The sequence below is a fragment of the Calliphora vicina genome, chromosome 1, assembly GCF_958450345.1.
Source record: "Calliphora vicina chromosome 1, idCalVici1.1, whole genome shotgun sequence".
NCBI classification, from domain to species: domain Eukaryota; kingdom Metazoa; phylum Arthropoda; class Insecta; order Diptera; family Calliphoridae; genus Calliphora; species Calliphora vicina.
In genome coordinates this window covers 16,067,239-16,085,851 of record NC_088780.1, presented here as the reverse complement: position 1 = coordinate 16,085,851, position 18,613 = coordinate 16,067,239, and the positions used below count along the sequence as shown (strand labels likewise).

At 28.5% G+C, this 18,613-nt stretch overlaps 1 protein-coding gene across 2 annotated transcripts in view; it reads left to right on the top strand.

Moving 5' to 3' along the window:
• The first annotated feature begins 11,409 nt into the window (after positions 1–11,409).
• Positions 11,410–18,613, top strand: part of Nep2 (Neprilysin 2) — a 67,200-nt gene continuing 59,996 nt past the window's right edge. The window contains exons 1-2 of one of the 2 annotated variants that reach the window (XM_065499141.1): positions 11,410–11,555; positions 11,681–11,790. In XM_065499141.1, the coding sequence (XP_065355213.1) occupies positions 11,774–11,790 (17 nt within the window). In that variant the 5' untranslated portion in view covers positions 11,410–11,555; positions 11,681–11,773. The remainder of the gene's footprint in view (positions 11,556–11,680; positions 11,791–18,613) is intronic. The other variant, XM_065499142.1, reaches the window with a different exon arrangement.

Here is an 18,613-nt window from a genome sequence, read left to right as displayed (position 1 = left end):
CTTTCAGACGTTTTCACTTTAGCTAGACTTAAGTATTTTTGCTGTTTTACTTAATTTTCTTGCTATAATTTTATAGTTAACCATTAAAATAACAACTGTAGCACATTTTTATACAATTTATTAACTTATTTCTTATTTAATTATAACAAATAAAATACTTTTTCTCTTCAGGAAAAAGTGTGTGTGCAAAAATTTTTTTCTTTTTATAATGCTTAGCCTGAAGTTGGCTGCAGTTGGTTGCAAGGTTGCCAACTCTTCAGCTCAGAAAATGGCTAGATTTTGAATTATAAATGGCTAGAAATGGCTAAAACCCAAAAATAATACAAATTCATAAATATTACATTTCTTGCCCCCATTACCACGGAGTCTGGTTATGTGTTAACTAATAGTTATACTGACAGTTTTGAAAAATAATTTTTACCGACTTCGTATTAATGGGGTTTAGCAGATTAACCCCCACTTTCTCCATCTCCGGTTATCGTATTTCGTAACGATATACTTTCAATAAATAGAATTTTTGTATGAGAACTGTCAGTATATCGTCACGATGAAAAATAACCAGAGATTGAGAAAATGCGGATAAATATTGTAATATCAATATTTTTTTTTCCTTTTTGATAAATTAAACATATTTCTGGGCACTTACATTCAAAATTGGATCCATTGAAGAAATGTAAAATTGATTTTTGAATATGCCTCATGTGTTTGCTTTGGAAACAATTTGGAAGCCTGTTTTCATAAAACCAATAATATTCTCATCAAATCATCAACAGACGAATTTGTTTAAAAATACTGTTTCTTTGTCATTTGATAAAAAATACTGTTTTATTTTTAAAAAATTACAAAAATGCTCAAGATAAGTATAAAATAAAAAAGGCTAAGACAAAATAAAATGGCTAGATCTTCCGGCTAGATTAATTCTAGCCATTTTTTTATGGCTAAATGATAATAAAATCGCTAGATCTAGCCGGAAAATGGCTAAATTGGCAACCTTGGTTGGTTGTTTGGCAAGTGACAGTTATTCAACAACAGGGTGAGTCTGATAGTTATGTTTTGTACAACAGGCTGATACAAGTATAATTATAAATGCAGGGAAAGACGTTACTTTTTTAGGAATGAGGAAAAAAAACGGTTATTTTTTATAAATTACACTGGAAAAAGAATATTTTAATAGCATTTAAGTAAATATTCATAAAAATAATAATGAATTTAGGCAATATTATCGTTGTTTACATTCTTTAACAAAAAATTTAAACAAATATTTTCTAATTCAAAAAAGGTTTAAATTTGTTATTCTAATATGATTCTATAATTTCATTTAATTAATTTATAACCAAAAAAAAGTACCTTGAATATATATAAACAAAGAATACAAATTTACCAAAAGATAGGAACAGAGGCCAAAGTTTAATTGGGATTCCCGGTCAATTTTGCGATAAGACAATTATAATCTTACAAAAGCTGAAATTTGTTCTTAAACTTAAGTCAGTCTTAATTCTTTAAAAGTACTTGTGGTTAAACAAAATTTCACGGGAAAACAATTGTTAAGAATAATCTTAAAAATATACAAAACGAATTATTCAATTTGTTAAAATAAAAAACCAAGTGTAAAGTAAATTTTAAAATTTAACAAATTATACCATTAATTTAAGCATGGCCACAATTAAACTAGCCCTTCTAAATGTTAAGCCGTTACCGCTAAAATACTGATAACGTAATTGCCAAAAACAAGCTGGATATTTTAATTAATATGGATCAAGAAAATATATTATACAGCAAATGTGCATCCAGGTAAGTTGTAAATAAAATATAGTTGTGATTCGTAAAATTGCGCCATTTTTAAATCGTATGCTTCATAGGTAGACTTCTAACCAATAGGGTCATAATTTCTTTTATGGGGACTGCTTCTGCTATCTTTATATTAGCGAACCGAGGCACCACAGGGAGGGGTTTTATCGTCACTATTGTGGAATCTTGTCATTAATATACTACTCATGAAATTAGACTCCATGAAGTGCAAAACTATTGCATATGCTGATGACGTTGCTGAAGCCGTTTCTGGAAACATCTTGACACACAGCAGTGCAGCACTGCTAGTGGACTTGGTGTGAATTCTGGGAAAACGGAGCTTCTGCTTTTCTTAAGAAGGTACAAAATCCCCTTGTTTCCATTAACGCGCCTTAACGGAGTGGAACTTAAGCTCTGGGATAGGGCTAAGTGTCTGGGAATTATTCTAGACTCTAAGCTATCCTGAAGCCCGAATATCCATGCGAGAGCGTCCAAGGCGGCTATCGCTATTTATGCCTGCAGAAGGGCCATTGGGAAGAACTGGGGAATAAGCTCTAGGAATGCGAAATGGCTTTTTGACATGGTGGTAAAGCCCATACTAATGTATGGAGCACAAGTTTGTTGGAAGGCTCTTAGTAAATCCAACTACTGTGGGATGATCTAGAGAATCCTGCGAATCTCTGCACTAATGATTAAGGGTGCGCAACGGAGCACTCCATTTCGTGCTCTGTTCGTTATGATGCACTGGCTACCGACTGATCTCATAGCCATAAATTCGGCGGTTAGGCTAAGTCAGACGCGGATCCAGGTCAACCAATTACCGGATCCAATTAAAATATGTTCTACATTTTTTCTTTTTATTCCTTTTTTTATATGAAAACTTTTCGGTTTTTGAAAACTATTCCCCTCTGGATCCACGACTGGGCTAAGTACTGTAGGAGCATGAAGGTCTGGTACAGAGACCTGCGCCGAACGGCTGTAAGCCGGCTGAGCTGAGCCGCCGATAAATTTTCACCGCAGCCTTATTTTTGTTCGGCTTAAGTTGGCTTGAAAATAGCCGCCGATTTTGATAAAAGTTCCTTAGTAATTTCATAAAATTTTCAGAATTTCACTTTTTAATTATTTAGAATTTGAGTAGTTATTCTTTAGTCGGCTGACAGCCGGCTATCCGCCGGCCTTTTTGGAGTCAGCCGCCGCCGCCGCCGTGAAATTTAGTCGGCGCAAGTCTCTGGTCTGGTACCGGCCATGCATCTATTTTGGGAAGTGACGCTTCTCTGTATCGTTGGTGGGTGAGTTACCTTCTTCTAGGGACACTTTTGTCATCTATACAGATGGCTCCAAGTCTGCGGTTGGGGCTGGTAGTGGCATCTATATTCCCCATTTTCAGAAGGGGGTGTGTTTCATGCTACTGGAATAATGTAGTTCAAGCTGAAATTTCAGCGATAGGTTTTTAGGTGTGAATATCCGAATCTGTCCAGACAATAATCCTGCTATCAAATCCTTATCTGGTGTCTACTCGACATCCAGATTGGTACATGAATGCCGGGTATCACTTAACAAGAGACATTCTAACCTGGAGTTATTCTTTGTGCCGGGTCACTCTGGTGTACCTGGCAATGCTATTGCGGATGAACGGGCCAAAATAAGCTCACTGCTACAAGATCGGTTTACCTCTATCCTGCTGTAAATTACTCATACAGCGTAAATTATTTGAGTCTGCTCAGCTTAGATGGTCTAATATAATAAATTTCCATTCTTGACCATAATAGGTCAATGTCCCTCACGGGGCTATTAAGGACTAGGCAGCGATAGTGCTTACTGGGCACTACTAGATTGGTGCGCTTTCTAGGAGACTGAACACTCCACACAACGACTTTTGCAGAAGTTGCCATGATGAAGACGAGGAGGAAACTGTTGAACTTCTCCTCTGTCTTTGCCCTGCTATATCGGGGGTTCGGACTGCGACAATAGGTCTAGCGGATCTACATATCTACTGTGGATGTCAGGAAGATAGCTTCGTTCATTTGTGCGTCAGGTTAGTTTGGCACTGAACCCAATTCTGACATGTGAAGGACCTCTTGAGGACCTGATTATAATCCTTAGGGTATCACAAAGGGACCAATTTATGGACCCAAGTGAGCTGCCTTCATAAGTTAACCCAACTTCATGAAGATTGTTATAAAACTCAACAAGAGCTTGCAATATCATTGTGAGCTACAAAATGTTTGCGAGCAGCAGGATTCATCCAAAAGCTGGGAAATTGGGTGCCATATGAATTGAAGTCGAGAGACCTTGAAAGACCTTGCACCGAATCATTACTTGAGATTGATCGATCCATTACGATAACCCGAAGCGTAAGAGATCGTATGTGAAGCCCGGCTAACCAGCCGAATCGACGCCAAAGCCAAATATCCAAGGCGCTAAAGTAATACTCTGTATTCGGTGAGAACAAAAGGGTCCTTTTGAAATCTGACCAGATCATCACAGGGAACCTGTATTTCAATACCAAACATTTCTGATCAACAAAGAATATTTGAGGAAAATTTCAAATGATTTTGGGGGTACTTCCCTGTAAGACCGACCGTGCCTTCGACAGGCGGACATACATAGATCGTCTTAGAATTCCATAAGGAGCAGCGATGAATATTTCGATGTGTTACAAATGGAATGACAAAATCTGATGGTGGGTATAAACATTTTTGAGAAATATCAAATCTGTCAATAATTTTGAAAATCTAAAGGATTTTTTTATGATTCTTTAGTCCATATCCTCCACAGATTATTACAGATATGCAACAAATGACAGTTGTCAAAAAAGTTTTTAATGGTTGTGATTAGCAGAGTGAGAGAAAAAAATACAATTTTCAATAGGCAACGAGTTTGAAATATATTTGTTCCTTTTTTCAAACCACAATCATTTTGACATTTTCTTTTGTTATTTTTCTATTGAAATCAGCCGATTCATATCTGTATAATTTGTGATATCCTCTATAGAATTTTGACTTTTATATTGAAACAATATCCATTCATTTAAATAAAATATTTTTCCAAGTATTTTTACTTCCTCATTGTAAGAAAGCCGTTATTTTATATTTCAAATTGAATATGGCCACTTTGGTGGCACACTGAGAATAATAATTATGTCTGCAATTCCAGAAATTCCAATTTAATATTCAAAGAATTTTATATCAACAAAAGAACAATATTGTCTTTAAAATTGCATAATAATGGTTTGAAATTTCTTACACATTTTGAAAAATTAAAAAAAACACAAAATAATTTTTATTCAAAATCTTTTTTTTAAAACAATTTGCATAAATATCAATAAAACAACGTAAATAAAGCGCACGTGAGTACATTCTTTCCTTATATCTCCAGTGTTTCGGTCTGTCTTGATTTGAAATGCAATTTCTTAACCAAACTTATGGGCAATTTAACATTTTTATTTGTTGTTTTTCAAAGTCATTGACTTACATTTTTTTTCACTTAATAACAAGTTTTAATATGAATACTGTTTTATTCAATATAAATCACCAGTGTTATTGTTGTTTTGCTAAAAACAGCTCTTCATTTTATCAATTGATATTCTAAGCAGACATTTTTTTAACTTTTTTTTGTTTCAATGCATTTATTTCAACGGCGGTTTTTTTGTGTTAAAATTATAAATGCCTGTCAATTTTATGTATATAATGAACGAGTTATTTTTACTTTTTAATTTCTTTACACTTACATACGTAGCAGTAAACAAAAGTATTTTTTTTTTTAATTTAACAAAACAATTTTTGACATTTATTTGATTTTATGTACTCGTAGAATTTGTCTCATCGTTCTTATCGTGAATCATTTTTTATTTTCAGCTTCAGTGTAAAAATTCCATTATTGTGGCAAATTGTTATGCTGAATTAATTATTCGTGTTAACAGTTTGTTTTTCTAAAAACTAATGAAAATATCTGTTAAATGTTTAGATTATGTGGAAACCACAAATTATACAGATATGAATCAGCTGTTTTAATATTTAAAATGTAATATGGCAATAGAAAACAAACAAAAGAAAATGTCAAAATTGTTGTGGTTTGGAAAGAGGTATAAATATATATTACACTCGTTGAACCTATTGAAATTTGTATTTTTTCACTCGCTCTACAAACCAAAACCATTGACAAGTGGTTGCAGAAATTCAAAATAAACATACGGTTCTCGATATTCATTTTTTGTCAACTGTCATTTCTTGCATATCTGTAATAATCTGTGGTGGAATCATTAAATTTTATTTGAGAGTTATTGCGAATGATTTTGAATTTTTGAAGAGTGTAATTCACAAAGATGAAGAGTTTTATTTAAAAAATAGTTTTATTAAATAAATATTGAAAAGAATTTTTTGTGAAAAAAATTTAAAACATTTGAAAGGGTGTCTTAGTAAGTCCCCTTTTAAAATGCAGAAATTGAACGGCAGACAGACAAAGTTTGTGGGCGAGGGGTTAAGAGGTAAAGTGTGTATTACACAGGTTTAGGTTAGTTCAAAAGAGAATGAGAAAAATGTTTGCCTTTCAATTTCTGCATTGTAAAAGGGGACTAAGAGGGCCCTTTTTAAATTTAGTGTCATTATTTAGTGTCATAACTCTGAAATTTGGCAGCTGTCACATATTTTTATTCCGATTATTAAAAAATGGAGCGCTTTCCGAACAACGCGTTAGTCTGCTTTTACACAGGGCAAGTTTACTTAAAGCAAGTCTCTTCGATTCCCTTTTAAACTTGCTCGTCTATTTACACACAGCAAATCTCTGTGCAATTTTGTATGTCAAAACATAATAGGCGCCATAGTGAAAATGAGAAAACAAAAGAGAATTGAAGAGACTTGCCAGTACAAACAAGTGTGTACCCAAGGCATATTTAACCAGGTGGCAGTGTAACGCCAGCTGACTATTTTTTGCTCTACTCGTGCTTTGCCTTGTGAAATGTCAAAAGCTTGTTTACAAACATTTTTAAATTTGTTATAAGGTTAAAAAGATTATTTTATATTTAAAAAAGTGAATATTTGTCACCGCTTTATGTGTATAAAATATTTAAAAGTGTTAAAAAAACTATTTCATTTATAAAAGTGCGTTTTTGTGAATTTTATTTTGACACTTTACACGGTTTTACACAAACAAAAATGACTATTGTTCTTGTATTGTTGTAATTGTTGTAGTTACGCTGCCACCTTGTTAATACATCTTGTGTGTACCCCTCTTCTTTCTTCTTGCCTCTTTCTCCTCTAAACACAGACTTGCGGCAAGAAAACTTGCCCTGTGTAAAAGCAGACATATAATTGTGAAAATTTACAAAAATTTGTACTTCAAAACTTCGAAGAATTTTCAGTCGAAAAAATGCACTCAATATCTGGTTATCGTTTTTCGTAACGATATACTTCCAAATAACATTTTTTATGTATGAGAACTCTCAGTGTATGGTCACGATAAAAAGTAACCAGAGATTGAGAAAATGGGGCTTAATGGTATCAACCATTCGAACAATTCACAACAATTGAAGAAACTGGATGGGTTATGGTTAGTAAGATTCTTGAAACATTGCTGCTGTAAACTAGAGTTTCACCGAAAACATCAATTCGGCATCGTTCTCAACAACTTCATATTTCATGAAGTCTCCAAAGTCATCTTCGCCGATGAAGGCGCATATCCATCTGAACGGCTTCGTGAATACAGAGAATCCTCATGCAATCCATGAGAAACAAATGCAATCTCAATGACTAACTTTCTTATGCGGTTTGGAGTCACTGTGAACGGAATTCATTACAGGAACTTGATAACGGAGTTCTAGTGGCCTCAACTGGACGACATGTGGTTTCAGCAAGAGAGAAATAAATCTGTAACTTCTAAACGGATAGTCCGGTTTGAATGTAGGGGTCCCCAAAGTAGGACAATTTTTTAAACGATAATATTTCTTCGTTTGTGTTCCGATTTCAAAGAAATAATCTCCTCGTCGATCACTACAGAAAACCTTGTATCAATTATCTCTTATAGCTTAGGAGATATTCGCAATTGAAAAAAATAAATTTTCAACATTTTTTCCCACCCTACTACAGTTTTTTGATAACACCGGCTCCAAATATTTTGTTGTTATTGGACTAACAACAAATGTATATGTCAAATAAAAAAATAATTGTTTAAAAATCATGACTCACCCCAATGTTATAAGCATTTGAATTTAAAAATGGCGATATTTCGCTACTTTTTTGAAAAAAGTGTGTACTTTTTTTGCATTTTAAGTTATGTAAAAACCTTCTAAGAAGCTATATAAGGAATTTATACTTTTTGAAAAGCTAACTTTATATCAAATATTTTAAATGAAAAAAAATTCAAAAAATGTTGGTATTAATAAGACCAGGTCCATCCAAAAAACGTCTATTTTTTATGTAAAATTCAATTTTAGGGCAAAAATTTTCAAATCGTATAGTCGATATCAAATATAGTAACCTATTTTAGATGGCCTCATATGTTCTTAATTTTTTGTAAAGGCTTCCGATAACCCCGCCCCTAGTACGAATATTATAGCAAAAAAAAAAACAAAAAAATTCCATTTTTGGGATTTTTTCAAAATCCTTTTTTTGGAAACTGCACAATTCCTGATAATAAATTTCAAAATTTGTTTTTATTTTTCCAATTTTAATAGAAAAATCTATAAAACTGTAAAATTTCTTAAAAAAATTTTCATATATAAAAATTTAATTTCAATTTGAAAAATGTGTACCTTTGCAAAAACTCAATGAAAAGCATTTATATACCCTCCACCTTCGTGAGAAAGGTGTAAGTTTGTCATTCCGTTTGTAATTTCCACAATATAATTTTCCGACCCTATAAAGTATATATATTCTGGATCCTTATAGATAGCGGAGTCGAAGACCCCAGATATCTTTGGGATCCAAATCTTCAATTATTCTGTCAGACATTCTTTCGAGAAGTTTCCTATTTAAAATCAGCAAAATCGGCTGACAATCTCCATTTTTTACCTATATCTGGATTACTAAGTCATTAATATAAACAATATGGATATCTAATGATAGTAAGTTGGACATACAATAAGTCAAAATCGGAACAAAAATGTTTAACCTGATTTTTTTAGATTTAAAAAAACATTCGAAAACATTTTTTTTCCAAAAAAGAAAAAAAAACTACTTTTGAAAAAAGAAAATAAATTTTGATTACCTAAAAATATTTAAAATTTTTATTTTGAAGTATAATTTGGTGATGGGTATAATAGATCTGGCACAGCCGAATATAGCTCTGTTACTTGTTTTTAAACAACTGATGAAAAACAGAGTGCCTGCCAATTTTCACAGCAATTTCATTGATCGATTTTTTATATGGATTTTGACATACAGTGGTTGACAAAACAATGGAAACTTTTCGAAATATTCCAAATGTAGCCCAAAATTTATAATATTTTTTTAAAATAAATTTTTTTTTTTAGTATTTTACTTGTATAGTTTTATTTATATAAATTAACTGAAAAACAAACAACATAATTAATTATATTCTGAAAAAAGGGAACAAAATTAAAAATATTCACTATTTCGCTACTGACAAAACAATGGAAACTTTTAAACTTCTGCAAGAAAGAAGTGTAAAACGAAAATAATATTTAAAAGAACGATGTAAAAAGCATCCTGTTTACAGTTATTTTATTTTTAAATTCTGGTAATTTTTCACAATTTCTTTTTCTAAGTTTTTCGCATAATTGCTTTTTTTCAAAGTTAACGAAAATGGTTAAGGTTAATATTTGTGAAGACTTAAAAAATAAAATAATTAACGATTTTAAAGCTGGTTTAAACCTCTAGGGTTGTAACCGAGTGGTTACTATTCAACGAGGTACGTGTTTTGAAGTGGCCTGCCCAATCGCCAGATCTCAATCCCATAGAAAATCTATGGGAAATTGTAGATCGTAAAATAAGGACCCAAAATCACACCAGGAAGGAAGATTTATCGGAGGCGGTTATAAAGGAATGGCAAAATATTTCAAAGGAGACCATTGACTCTTTAATTGGCTCAATGCATAGTTGATGTGTAGCAGTTATAAAAAATAAGGGAGTTATTGCAAAGTTTAGACCATATTTGTTAAAATAATACCATAATAATTCCATTGTTTTGTCAATGCCGTAATAAAGAAATCTTTTAATTCTGTTTTCTCATTTTTAGAATTTAATTAATTATGTCCTTTGTTTTTGGTTAAATTAAGTTAATAAAAGTATACAAATAAAATACTACAAAAATGTTAAATTGTTTAAAAAATTATTTCAGATTTTAGGCCACTAATGAGATATTTGGAAAAGTTTCCATTGTTTTATCAACCACTGTATTTTTACACGCGAAATCGAAAAGAATACACCGAGTTTATTTATTAAAAACTAACTATGTAGGTATTACCTTTTTGTAAAAATATATAATTTCATTTGAGAAAGTTTTACTTTAATTTAAATTAATTAATTTTTTTTAAATGTATCTAATTTTGATTGAAAAATATTTAATTTACTATACGGGACAACGACAATTTATGTACCTTTGATAAATTAAAAAAAAAATGATTATGAATATGAAATTTGGGGTTTAAATGGAGGAAATTGTTAAATTTTTTGGAAAATACCATAAACAAAAGTTACAAATCTTTGATCCTGCTCAGCATTATTTTTTGTTTAACCTAAAACTCATTTTATTTATTCTCATATAAGAAATATTTAATTTTTTTGCGATTTAATCAACAGTTTGCCAAAATGTGATACATTTTTAAGTAACTTTAAATTTTAAAGTCCATTTTCCAAGAAATTTCCTTTTAAATGCAAAATTCCTTTAAAAAATCCTCTATTTAAACCCCAAATTTCTTTCAGTGTTGAAGAAACTCGTTTTCTTAACATTTCCTTTCTACCCAATGTTGCCATATTACTAGAAAACTACTGCAACAATTAAAAACGCCACTGTGTTGTAATTTACCATCACTATTTCACAGTGTAGATGAGAGAAAGAGCGCCAACCAAAAACAAAATTTACCTGTATTATTGAGAATTTCTTTGTGTGTGGTGTGTGTGGTGTGTGTGTGTGAGTGTTCGATTGTTTTTGATTTTTCTTTTTTTATTTTGGGATGCCTCCAACTTTTGTGCTGTTGTTGTTAATGATGTTGGCGTTTGTTGTTAGTTAGTTAGTCAGACAGCTCATCTCTTGGTTATAGTGTTGTTGTATTTATTTTATATTTTGGCTGCTGCTTCTTCTTCTTGTTCTTTATAATTTTTGTACTCTTAATATTTGCGCTTTTTTCCTGCTGTTTGTTTCTGTTGTTGCTGTTTATGTGTTGAGCCGTGTAGTGTGTGTGATTGTTTGTTTATTATGGCTTTTTAGTACGAATAGATTCTGCCGCGTCTGTTACTAAATTGTAGTGTTGCTGCTGCTGCTGCTGCTGCCACTACTGTTGGTTGTTGCTATTAGTTGTGTGTGCGTGTGTGAGTTTGTGTTTGGGGAATTTTGCATATAAAACCGTTGTTTCGTTTATACTTAAACTTCAGTTGATCGTTGTCAGTGTTGTTGAGCGCATGGTTTAATTTGCTAAACACTCAAACACACACAAACTCTTTAAATAACAAGAAAAACGCTAAACCGTTATATAAACAACAAAAACAACCATTGCGTGCGGGAGTTAAAACAAAAATCTAACTAACGGTATCTACTAGTAGTGCTTTTATCACAAAAGTGTTGTTAACTAAGCGTGTTTTTTTTTACAATCGGTAATAGAAATTGTGCTATATAATGAGATTTTAAATAATTATTAAAGAAATTTGAAATTTTTTTTTAATTAAAATTTTAATATTGTGTTAATTTTTATTGTTTTCTTTTTTTAAATTTTATTTAGTGTGTTAATTTTTGTTGAAATTTATCAGACAAGTGTGTGTTAATTTTAATTAAAACCAAATCGAGGAGTATTTGAAATTGTTATATTTCTATTATGCAGACTGTAATCAAGTAAGTTTTTTAATTGATCTTTTTGTGTGTATAAGTATGTAGCTAATGTGGCTATTTAATTGTTATTGTTTTATATTTTTTTTTTTTGTAATTTAGTTAATTATTGAGAGATTTTTGTTGTTTAATTATTTTTTTTTTATTTTGGTGGAAATTACACTTAGAAAAAATTGTGGGTAAAAATAAATTTGTTAGGGAAAACTTAAATTAAAAGTAATTAAATAAATAATAGATTGAAATAATAAATTGAAATTAAAATTAACTCTTCTTAAATATGGGTACCTATAACATATTTTTTAAGTATAAAAAGAGTGGTATAAATTTATACAATGTTAAAAAAGAAGAGCATTGATTTGATCCAAATTTTTTTTTATTTTAGTTTTTAATAATAACTCAGACAAGAAAAGGTTTTAAATTTTATCACAGAAATTAAAAAAAGGCTTTAAAATTAATAAATTCCATTTGATTTAAATACAAAATTAATAAATTTAGGTAAAAAATTATTTTTTAATAATTTAATGTTTTTTTTGTTAAATTTTGAAAAAAAACATTTTGAACATATTTTTTAAATATTTCTTTTATTATAAAAATGTTATTCAATATTAAAAAAAAAATAAGAAATTGTACATTTTTTATTTAAAAAAATACCTATTTAATATTTTAAAAAAAATTAAGAATTTGTATTTAAAAGTTTGTTGAATTAGTTTAAAAAAGTTTAATAATAGATAGATAATTTAAGAGTTTTAAAAAAAATTATTCAATATGTATTGAAAAATTTTTATTTCAAATTTTATTGAATTTATTCAAAGATTAGAAAAAAGTTTAGTTTGCAAAATTTAAAGTTTTCTACGTAAATTTTGAAAAAAAAGATTCAATATTGAAAAAAATTAAGAATTTTTATTTAAAATTTTGTTGAATTTGTTTAAAAAAATATTAAAATTTTAATAAAAATTAATCGAAAATTAAGAGAATTAAAAAAAATTTAATAATTTTTTTTGAAGTTTTATTGAATTTATTTAAAAAATAGAACAAATTTAACTAAAACAAGTAAGAGGGCTATATTCGGCTGTGTCGAATCTTATATATCCTTCACCAAATTATACTTCAAAATAAAATTTTAAGTATTTTTAGGTAAAAATTTTTTTTTTTTAAGTTGTTTTTATAATTTTTCAGAAAAACAATTTTTTCGAATTGTTTTTAAATTTAAAATTATTTTTTTAAAATATTTAGCGAAAAAAAAATTCGGGTTAAAATTTTTTTCCGATTTTGACCCATTGTAGGTCCAACTTACGTCATTGCAAAAGTCTTTGAAATATCTATCATTAGATATCCATATTGTCTATATTAATGACTTAGTAATCCAGATATAGGTCAAAAATCGAGGTTGTCTTGTTTTTTTCCTTATATGTATCTCAGCCATTTGTGGACCGATTTTCTCGATTTTAAATAACAACCTAGCCGGAAGAATTCCGGAGATATGAATAGTGTATGTAAGTTATTTCGGGTCTTCGGAAAGTTGATTTCAACAGACAGACAGACGGACATGGCTTAATCGACTCCGCTATCTATAAGGATCCAGAATGTTTCCAGGTTCATTGGTGAAGAAATTACAATAAGTAACATTCGAATACATAATTAAAAAGTACCATAAAGTCTCACACCAGAATGTATGTATGCTTAATTTCATGTTTCTAGGTCCATTATTATAGAAAATTCAGAAAGTACAATTAGAATAACAGAAAAGTACCTATAGTTTCAGTTCTTACATTTTGGTTCCTAATTATTATCCCCTATTCCTAACTCTAACCTCACTCAGATACATATCAGCTAACTTTAATGTCGATTAAATAAATAATTTAAAATATTAAAAAAAGTACCATTAGGAGAGACATGCCAATTTCCCTTTTCCTTCTTGAACACCCGCTAAGTTTGAAATTTAAAAACTACCTCATTTTGGCAAAATTATGCGTGCTACAGATTTCAAAAAAATTTGTTTTAAAAAAAGTACCAAACTGTTTGGCCAAATAATACTCTGTTAGTTAATTTTTGTATGAATTCATATGTCAATTTATAAAAAGTACCAAATTCATATTTGTCTTTTTATACCCTTCACCTTCATGAGAAGGGTATATATAAGTTTGTCATTCCGTTTGTAATTTCTACATTTTTCATTTCCGTCTCTATAAAGTATATATATTCTGGATCCTTATAGATAGCGGAGTCGATTAAGCCATGTCCGTCTGTCTGTCTGTTGAAATCAATTTTCTGAAGACCCCAGATATCTTCGGGATCCAAATCTTCAATAATTCTGTCAGACATGCTTTCGACAAGTTTGCTATTTAAAATCAGCAAAATCGGTCCACAAATGGCTGAGATATTAGGAAAAAACCAGGATAACCTCGATTTTTGACCTATTTTTTACCTATATCTGGATTACTAAGACATTAACATAGACAATATGGATATCTAATGATAGATATTTCGAAGACATTTGCAACGACGTATATAAGACCATAGTAAGTTGGACCTACAATGGGTCAAAATCGGAAAAATTTTGAAACCGAATTTTTTTTTTACCAAAAAAAAAATTTAAAAATCAAAAAAATAAATTTTAAATTTAAAAAAAAAAATTAAAATTTTAAAAAAAAAATTTTAAAAATAGAAAAATTAGAAATTTTTTTTTCCAAAAAATTAAAAAAAAAACTGGAAAAAAAATAAATTTTTTTTACCTAAAAATATTTAAAATTTTTATTTTGAAGTATAATTTGGTGAAGGGTATAGGTATAAGATTCGGCACATTACTTGTTTTTTGATAAGTTAAGAATACGATCTGATAGGCGTGGCAACATTTTGAATAACAAAATATCTTTTTAAAACTGAAAATAATTTCAGAACTTATTAAAATGTTTCTCCTAATTAAATGGTGTTAAATTAAAATTGTTTCTTCCAAAGGATTACAAAATGTAAAACTATTCGAAATTGATAGGTAATTTAATATTTTTTTTTTCAAATTCTCATAAAATTGAAACATTTTTGAAAAAATTCAAAATTGATTTTATTTAATCAAATCATTATTTCAAATGAATTGATATTAAATTTATTTTTTTTAGTGTCAACATATTAAAAATGCAGAACTATCAAAAAAAAAATTCAATATTTTTTATAATTTTTCCATATTTTTCTCAATTGAATCATTTATTTCAAAAACCAGTCAAGCAACAAAAAATATAAAATTGAGTTATTGGGCGAATACTGTGTTGTAAAGGTAAACGCATCGTTTAAATACTGCCCTTCCAATTATGGTGAAGTAAAGCCGAGAAAACCGTGTTTAGTGCTGAAAAAAGTCAAGTGATTTATGTTATTTACTATGTTTACTAGGCCCTAATATATATTTTTTTGCATAAATGTTATAGGTCTCAATAAATGTAAAACAAATAAAAGATTTACAAGCTCTAAATTTTAGAATTGATTAGGGCCTAGTAAACAGAGTCTGCTTTTACACAGGGCAAGTTTTCTTGCGCAAGTCTAGAGTTTATAGGAGAGAGAGGCAAGAAGAAAGAAGAGGGGTACACACTTGCTTGTACTGGCAAGTCTCTTCAATTCTCTTTTGTTTTCTCATTTTCACTATGGCGTCTATTAGGTTTTGACATACAAAATTGAACACAGACTTGCTGTGTGTAAACAGTCGAGCAAGTTTAAAAGGGAATCGAAGAGACTTGCTTCAAGTAAACTTGCTGGGTGTAAAAGCAGACAGAGTAAATAAAATAAATCATTTGACTTCTTTCTGCAATAAACGCGGATTTCGAATAGTTAACGAATAGTTATTTCAGAGCAAATATGTATTAATGAATATGATGTTAAACTCTTTCATTATTTGTCATTTTACTTTTAAAGTTCCTAATAAAATTAGAATATTTCGCATGAAATTTACAATGGCGATGGTTGTTTGTTTCAGAAACCAGTCAAGTGCAAACTTTATATTATTTTTTAAATATAAAAGTTTTATGTTTGTCAAACAGTTATACAAATGGATAACTTTCATAGGAAAAAATATGAATTTTGTAAAAGTAATTATTGGGTTCTTTGATTTACTTAAAATCAGTAATTTGTTGTTTGACTGGTTTTTGAAATAAACGATTCAATTAATTGATAATGAAGTAAAATTTTTGTACGAAAAAGAATAACAATTTATAGATATTAAAAAATGATTACTATTTTTGCATTTATCTTTAAATTTTTTTTTCAAAATTTCAAAACTTATTAAAATTTTTAAAGGTTTATCTGAATTAATTCATGTTAAATTTAAAACTTAAAAAATGGGTTTTATTAAAAAAATAAAAAACACAACAAATTTTTCAAATATTCAAAATATCTATATTTAAATTTGTAAATTAATTAATTGGTGTTGAGTTGAAATTTTCTATGCCAATAGTTTTCTCTTGCAAATTTTTAATTTATCTTTAAATAAATTTTTTATCCAAAAGGATTCAAAATGTTAAACTATTAATATTTTTTTTTTAATATTTTCCTTCCTCAATGTTTTGAGATTTTTTTAGAAAATTGAACTTAAACCCTTTACAATTTTCATAGTTTTGTTTTATTTTAATGAAACTTTATACTCTTTAATTTAAAAATGATTTGCTTTAAAAATCCTAAAATTAATTTAAATTTTTCTTGCAGTGTCCAGTGTGTGACAATTAATTGTTTTAATTTCAATATTATTTTGTTGTTGTTATTCGATGACAACAAAATCTTAAACAAGTTTTAATTTTGCTGAATCTTTTAATTGTTGTGGTTTTTTTTTGTGATTTTTTCTTCATATTTAAATTATTTTTGAGGTCATTAAAAATTAAATCTTTCATATAAAACAATTTAAAAAATACATGCAATTTCATTAATATTTTCTGTTAATTTTTAGTAAAGAACACTCACTCACTACATTCTTATTATTATTTAAATAATTTAAAATTTAAGAAAAGAAAAGAAGATATACCAATAAATTAAATTGATACACAAAAGAATTTTAGAGGAATAATTAAAAAATATATTTAAATTTGTTATAAACTACTAAAAATACCCGAAATTGTTTTAATTTTTATTAATTCTGTTTGTTTAAAAAATTAAATTTATGGTGTTGTTCTCGCTGAAAACTGATTTTGAATGGATGCTTAATTATTAAAATTTTATAAAATTGTAGGATTTTAGGAAAATTTTAATTAATCAATGATTGATTTTGTTAAAAGATGATTCAAATATCTATAAATTTTACAAAATATTAAAGTCTTTTTGCAAAGCTATTTTTGTATTATTAGAAAGGCATTTGAAATACTTTCAATTACTTATAAAATTGAACTGCCAACATGAGCAAATATTGGCTTAAAATTTAATTAAATTTTAGCCTTTTTCTTGTTACTTACACAACATTTATTTTGTGTTTAATCACAGTTTGCTTTTTTATATAAAAACCTCAATTATGTTAAAAAATTATTTAAGTCATACCTACATTTTATTAACAATTTAATGTTTATTTTTAGAAAACCCATTCCAAATAACTAGTTTTCATTAATATTTCCAATTAAACTTTAGCTAATGACTGACAATTTTCCTCCAAAAACAAAAATCTTGTAACATTATTTGGTTTTAAAAATAGTATCAATTTATTTTCTTATATTTAAACAAAAACTAGTTTGAAAAGATTTTGGTTTTTATTAAATGTATCCAACATGTTGCTGTTTATTTTTTTTTTTTTGGTTTTTTTAACATAATGTCGCAAGTTTGCCTATTGAAATTAAAATTTCAAATAACTCTACAGCAAAACACAAAACCCGTTTTTCACCTTTACACGAAAAATTCACACACAGCTCAATAGCACAAAATCAAAAGTCAACCAAAAAATCAACCAAATAATTCACAAAAAAAAAACTACCACAACTTTTGTTAAAAAAGTTCAATGTACAAGTCATACTTTGCTTTGCCACACTTTGGTTTTTCATTAAAAAACCAAACAAACAAAAAAATTACCAAATTTTAAGACATTTTTATACATTAAAATTGTAATTATATAATTTTTGAGATTAAAACAAAATTAAGCCGGTTTATAATTTGAAAACTAGATTTTTGAGTGTTAAATATAACACTTTAAATTTTAAACCGATAGATAGCTACTCCTTTAAATAAAAGAGAAAAGTGAAATTAAAAACGTGTTTTATTGGTATTTGAAATTTGTATGAAAACCTCTGTGAGAAGAATTGATCATTGATTATTTGTTTAAATCTGTTTTTTTTTTTTGTTAAACTTTCTTATTTTTATTTTTAAACAAACTGTTTAACATATTTATTACTTAGTTTGGTTTGACTGGTTATTTGACGAGTTTTGCATGTATTTTAATTATCAATAAATTAAATTAAAGTTACTAGTTTTAAGCATCTTCTTAATTAGCCTGTTCTCACAAAACAATAACAATAATATTGGCATCACTTCTGCTAAATCAAGATGGCTTAATAACGGTTTGATACTAATGTTATTGTTTTATGTCTCTTGACAAAAAGAAGAAGTCGAATGTTATTGTTTTGATTTTTGCACTTTATGTATGTGTGTGAGTGTGTTTGTGAGTAAGGAATTCTTCATGTACTTGCATTTTAATGTCGCACTTTCTCAATTTGTTTTTGTTTGTGCTTTGTCATCTTAATACACAGCAAGAAATAAGTGTGACTGCACTTAGTTGAATTTTTTATAACAAATTACATTTATTCGTTAGTTTTATTAGGTTGTGTTATAGTTTTTTAATGTAAATCAACAATTTAAATTTGGTTAACTTTCATTTAAT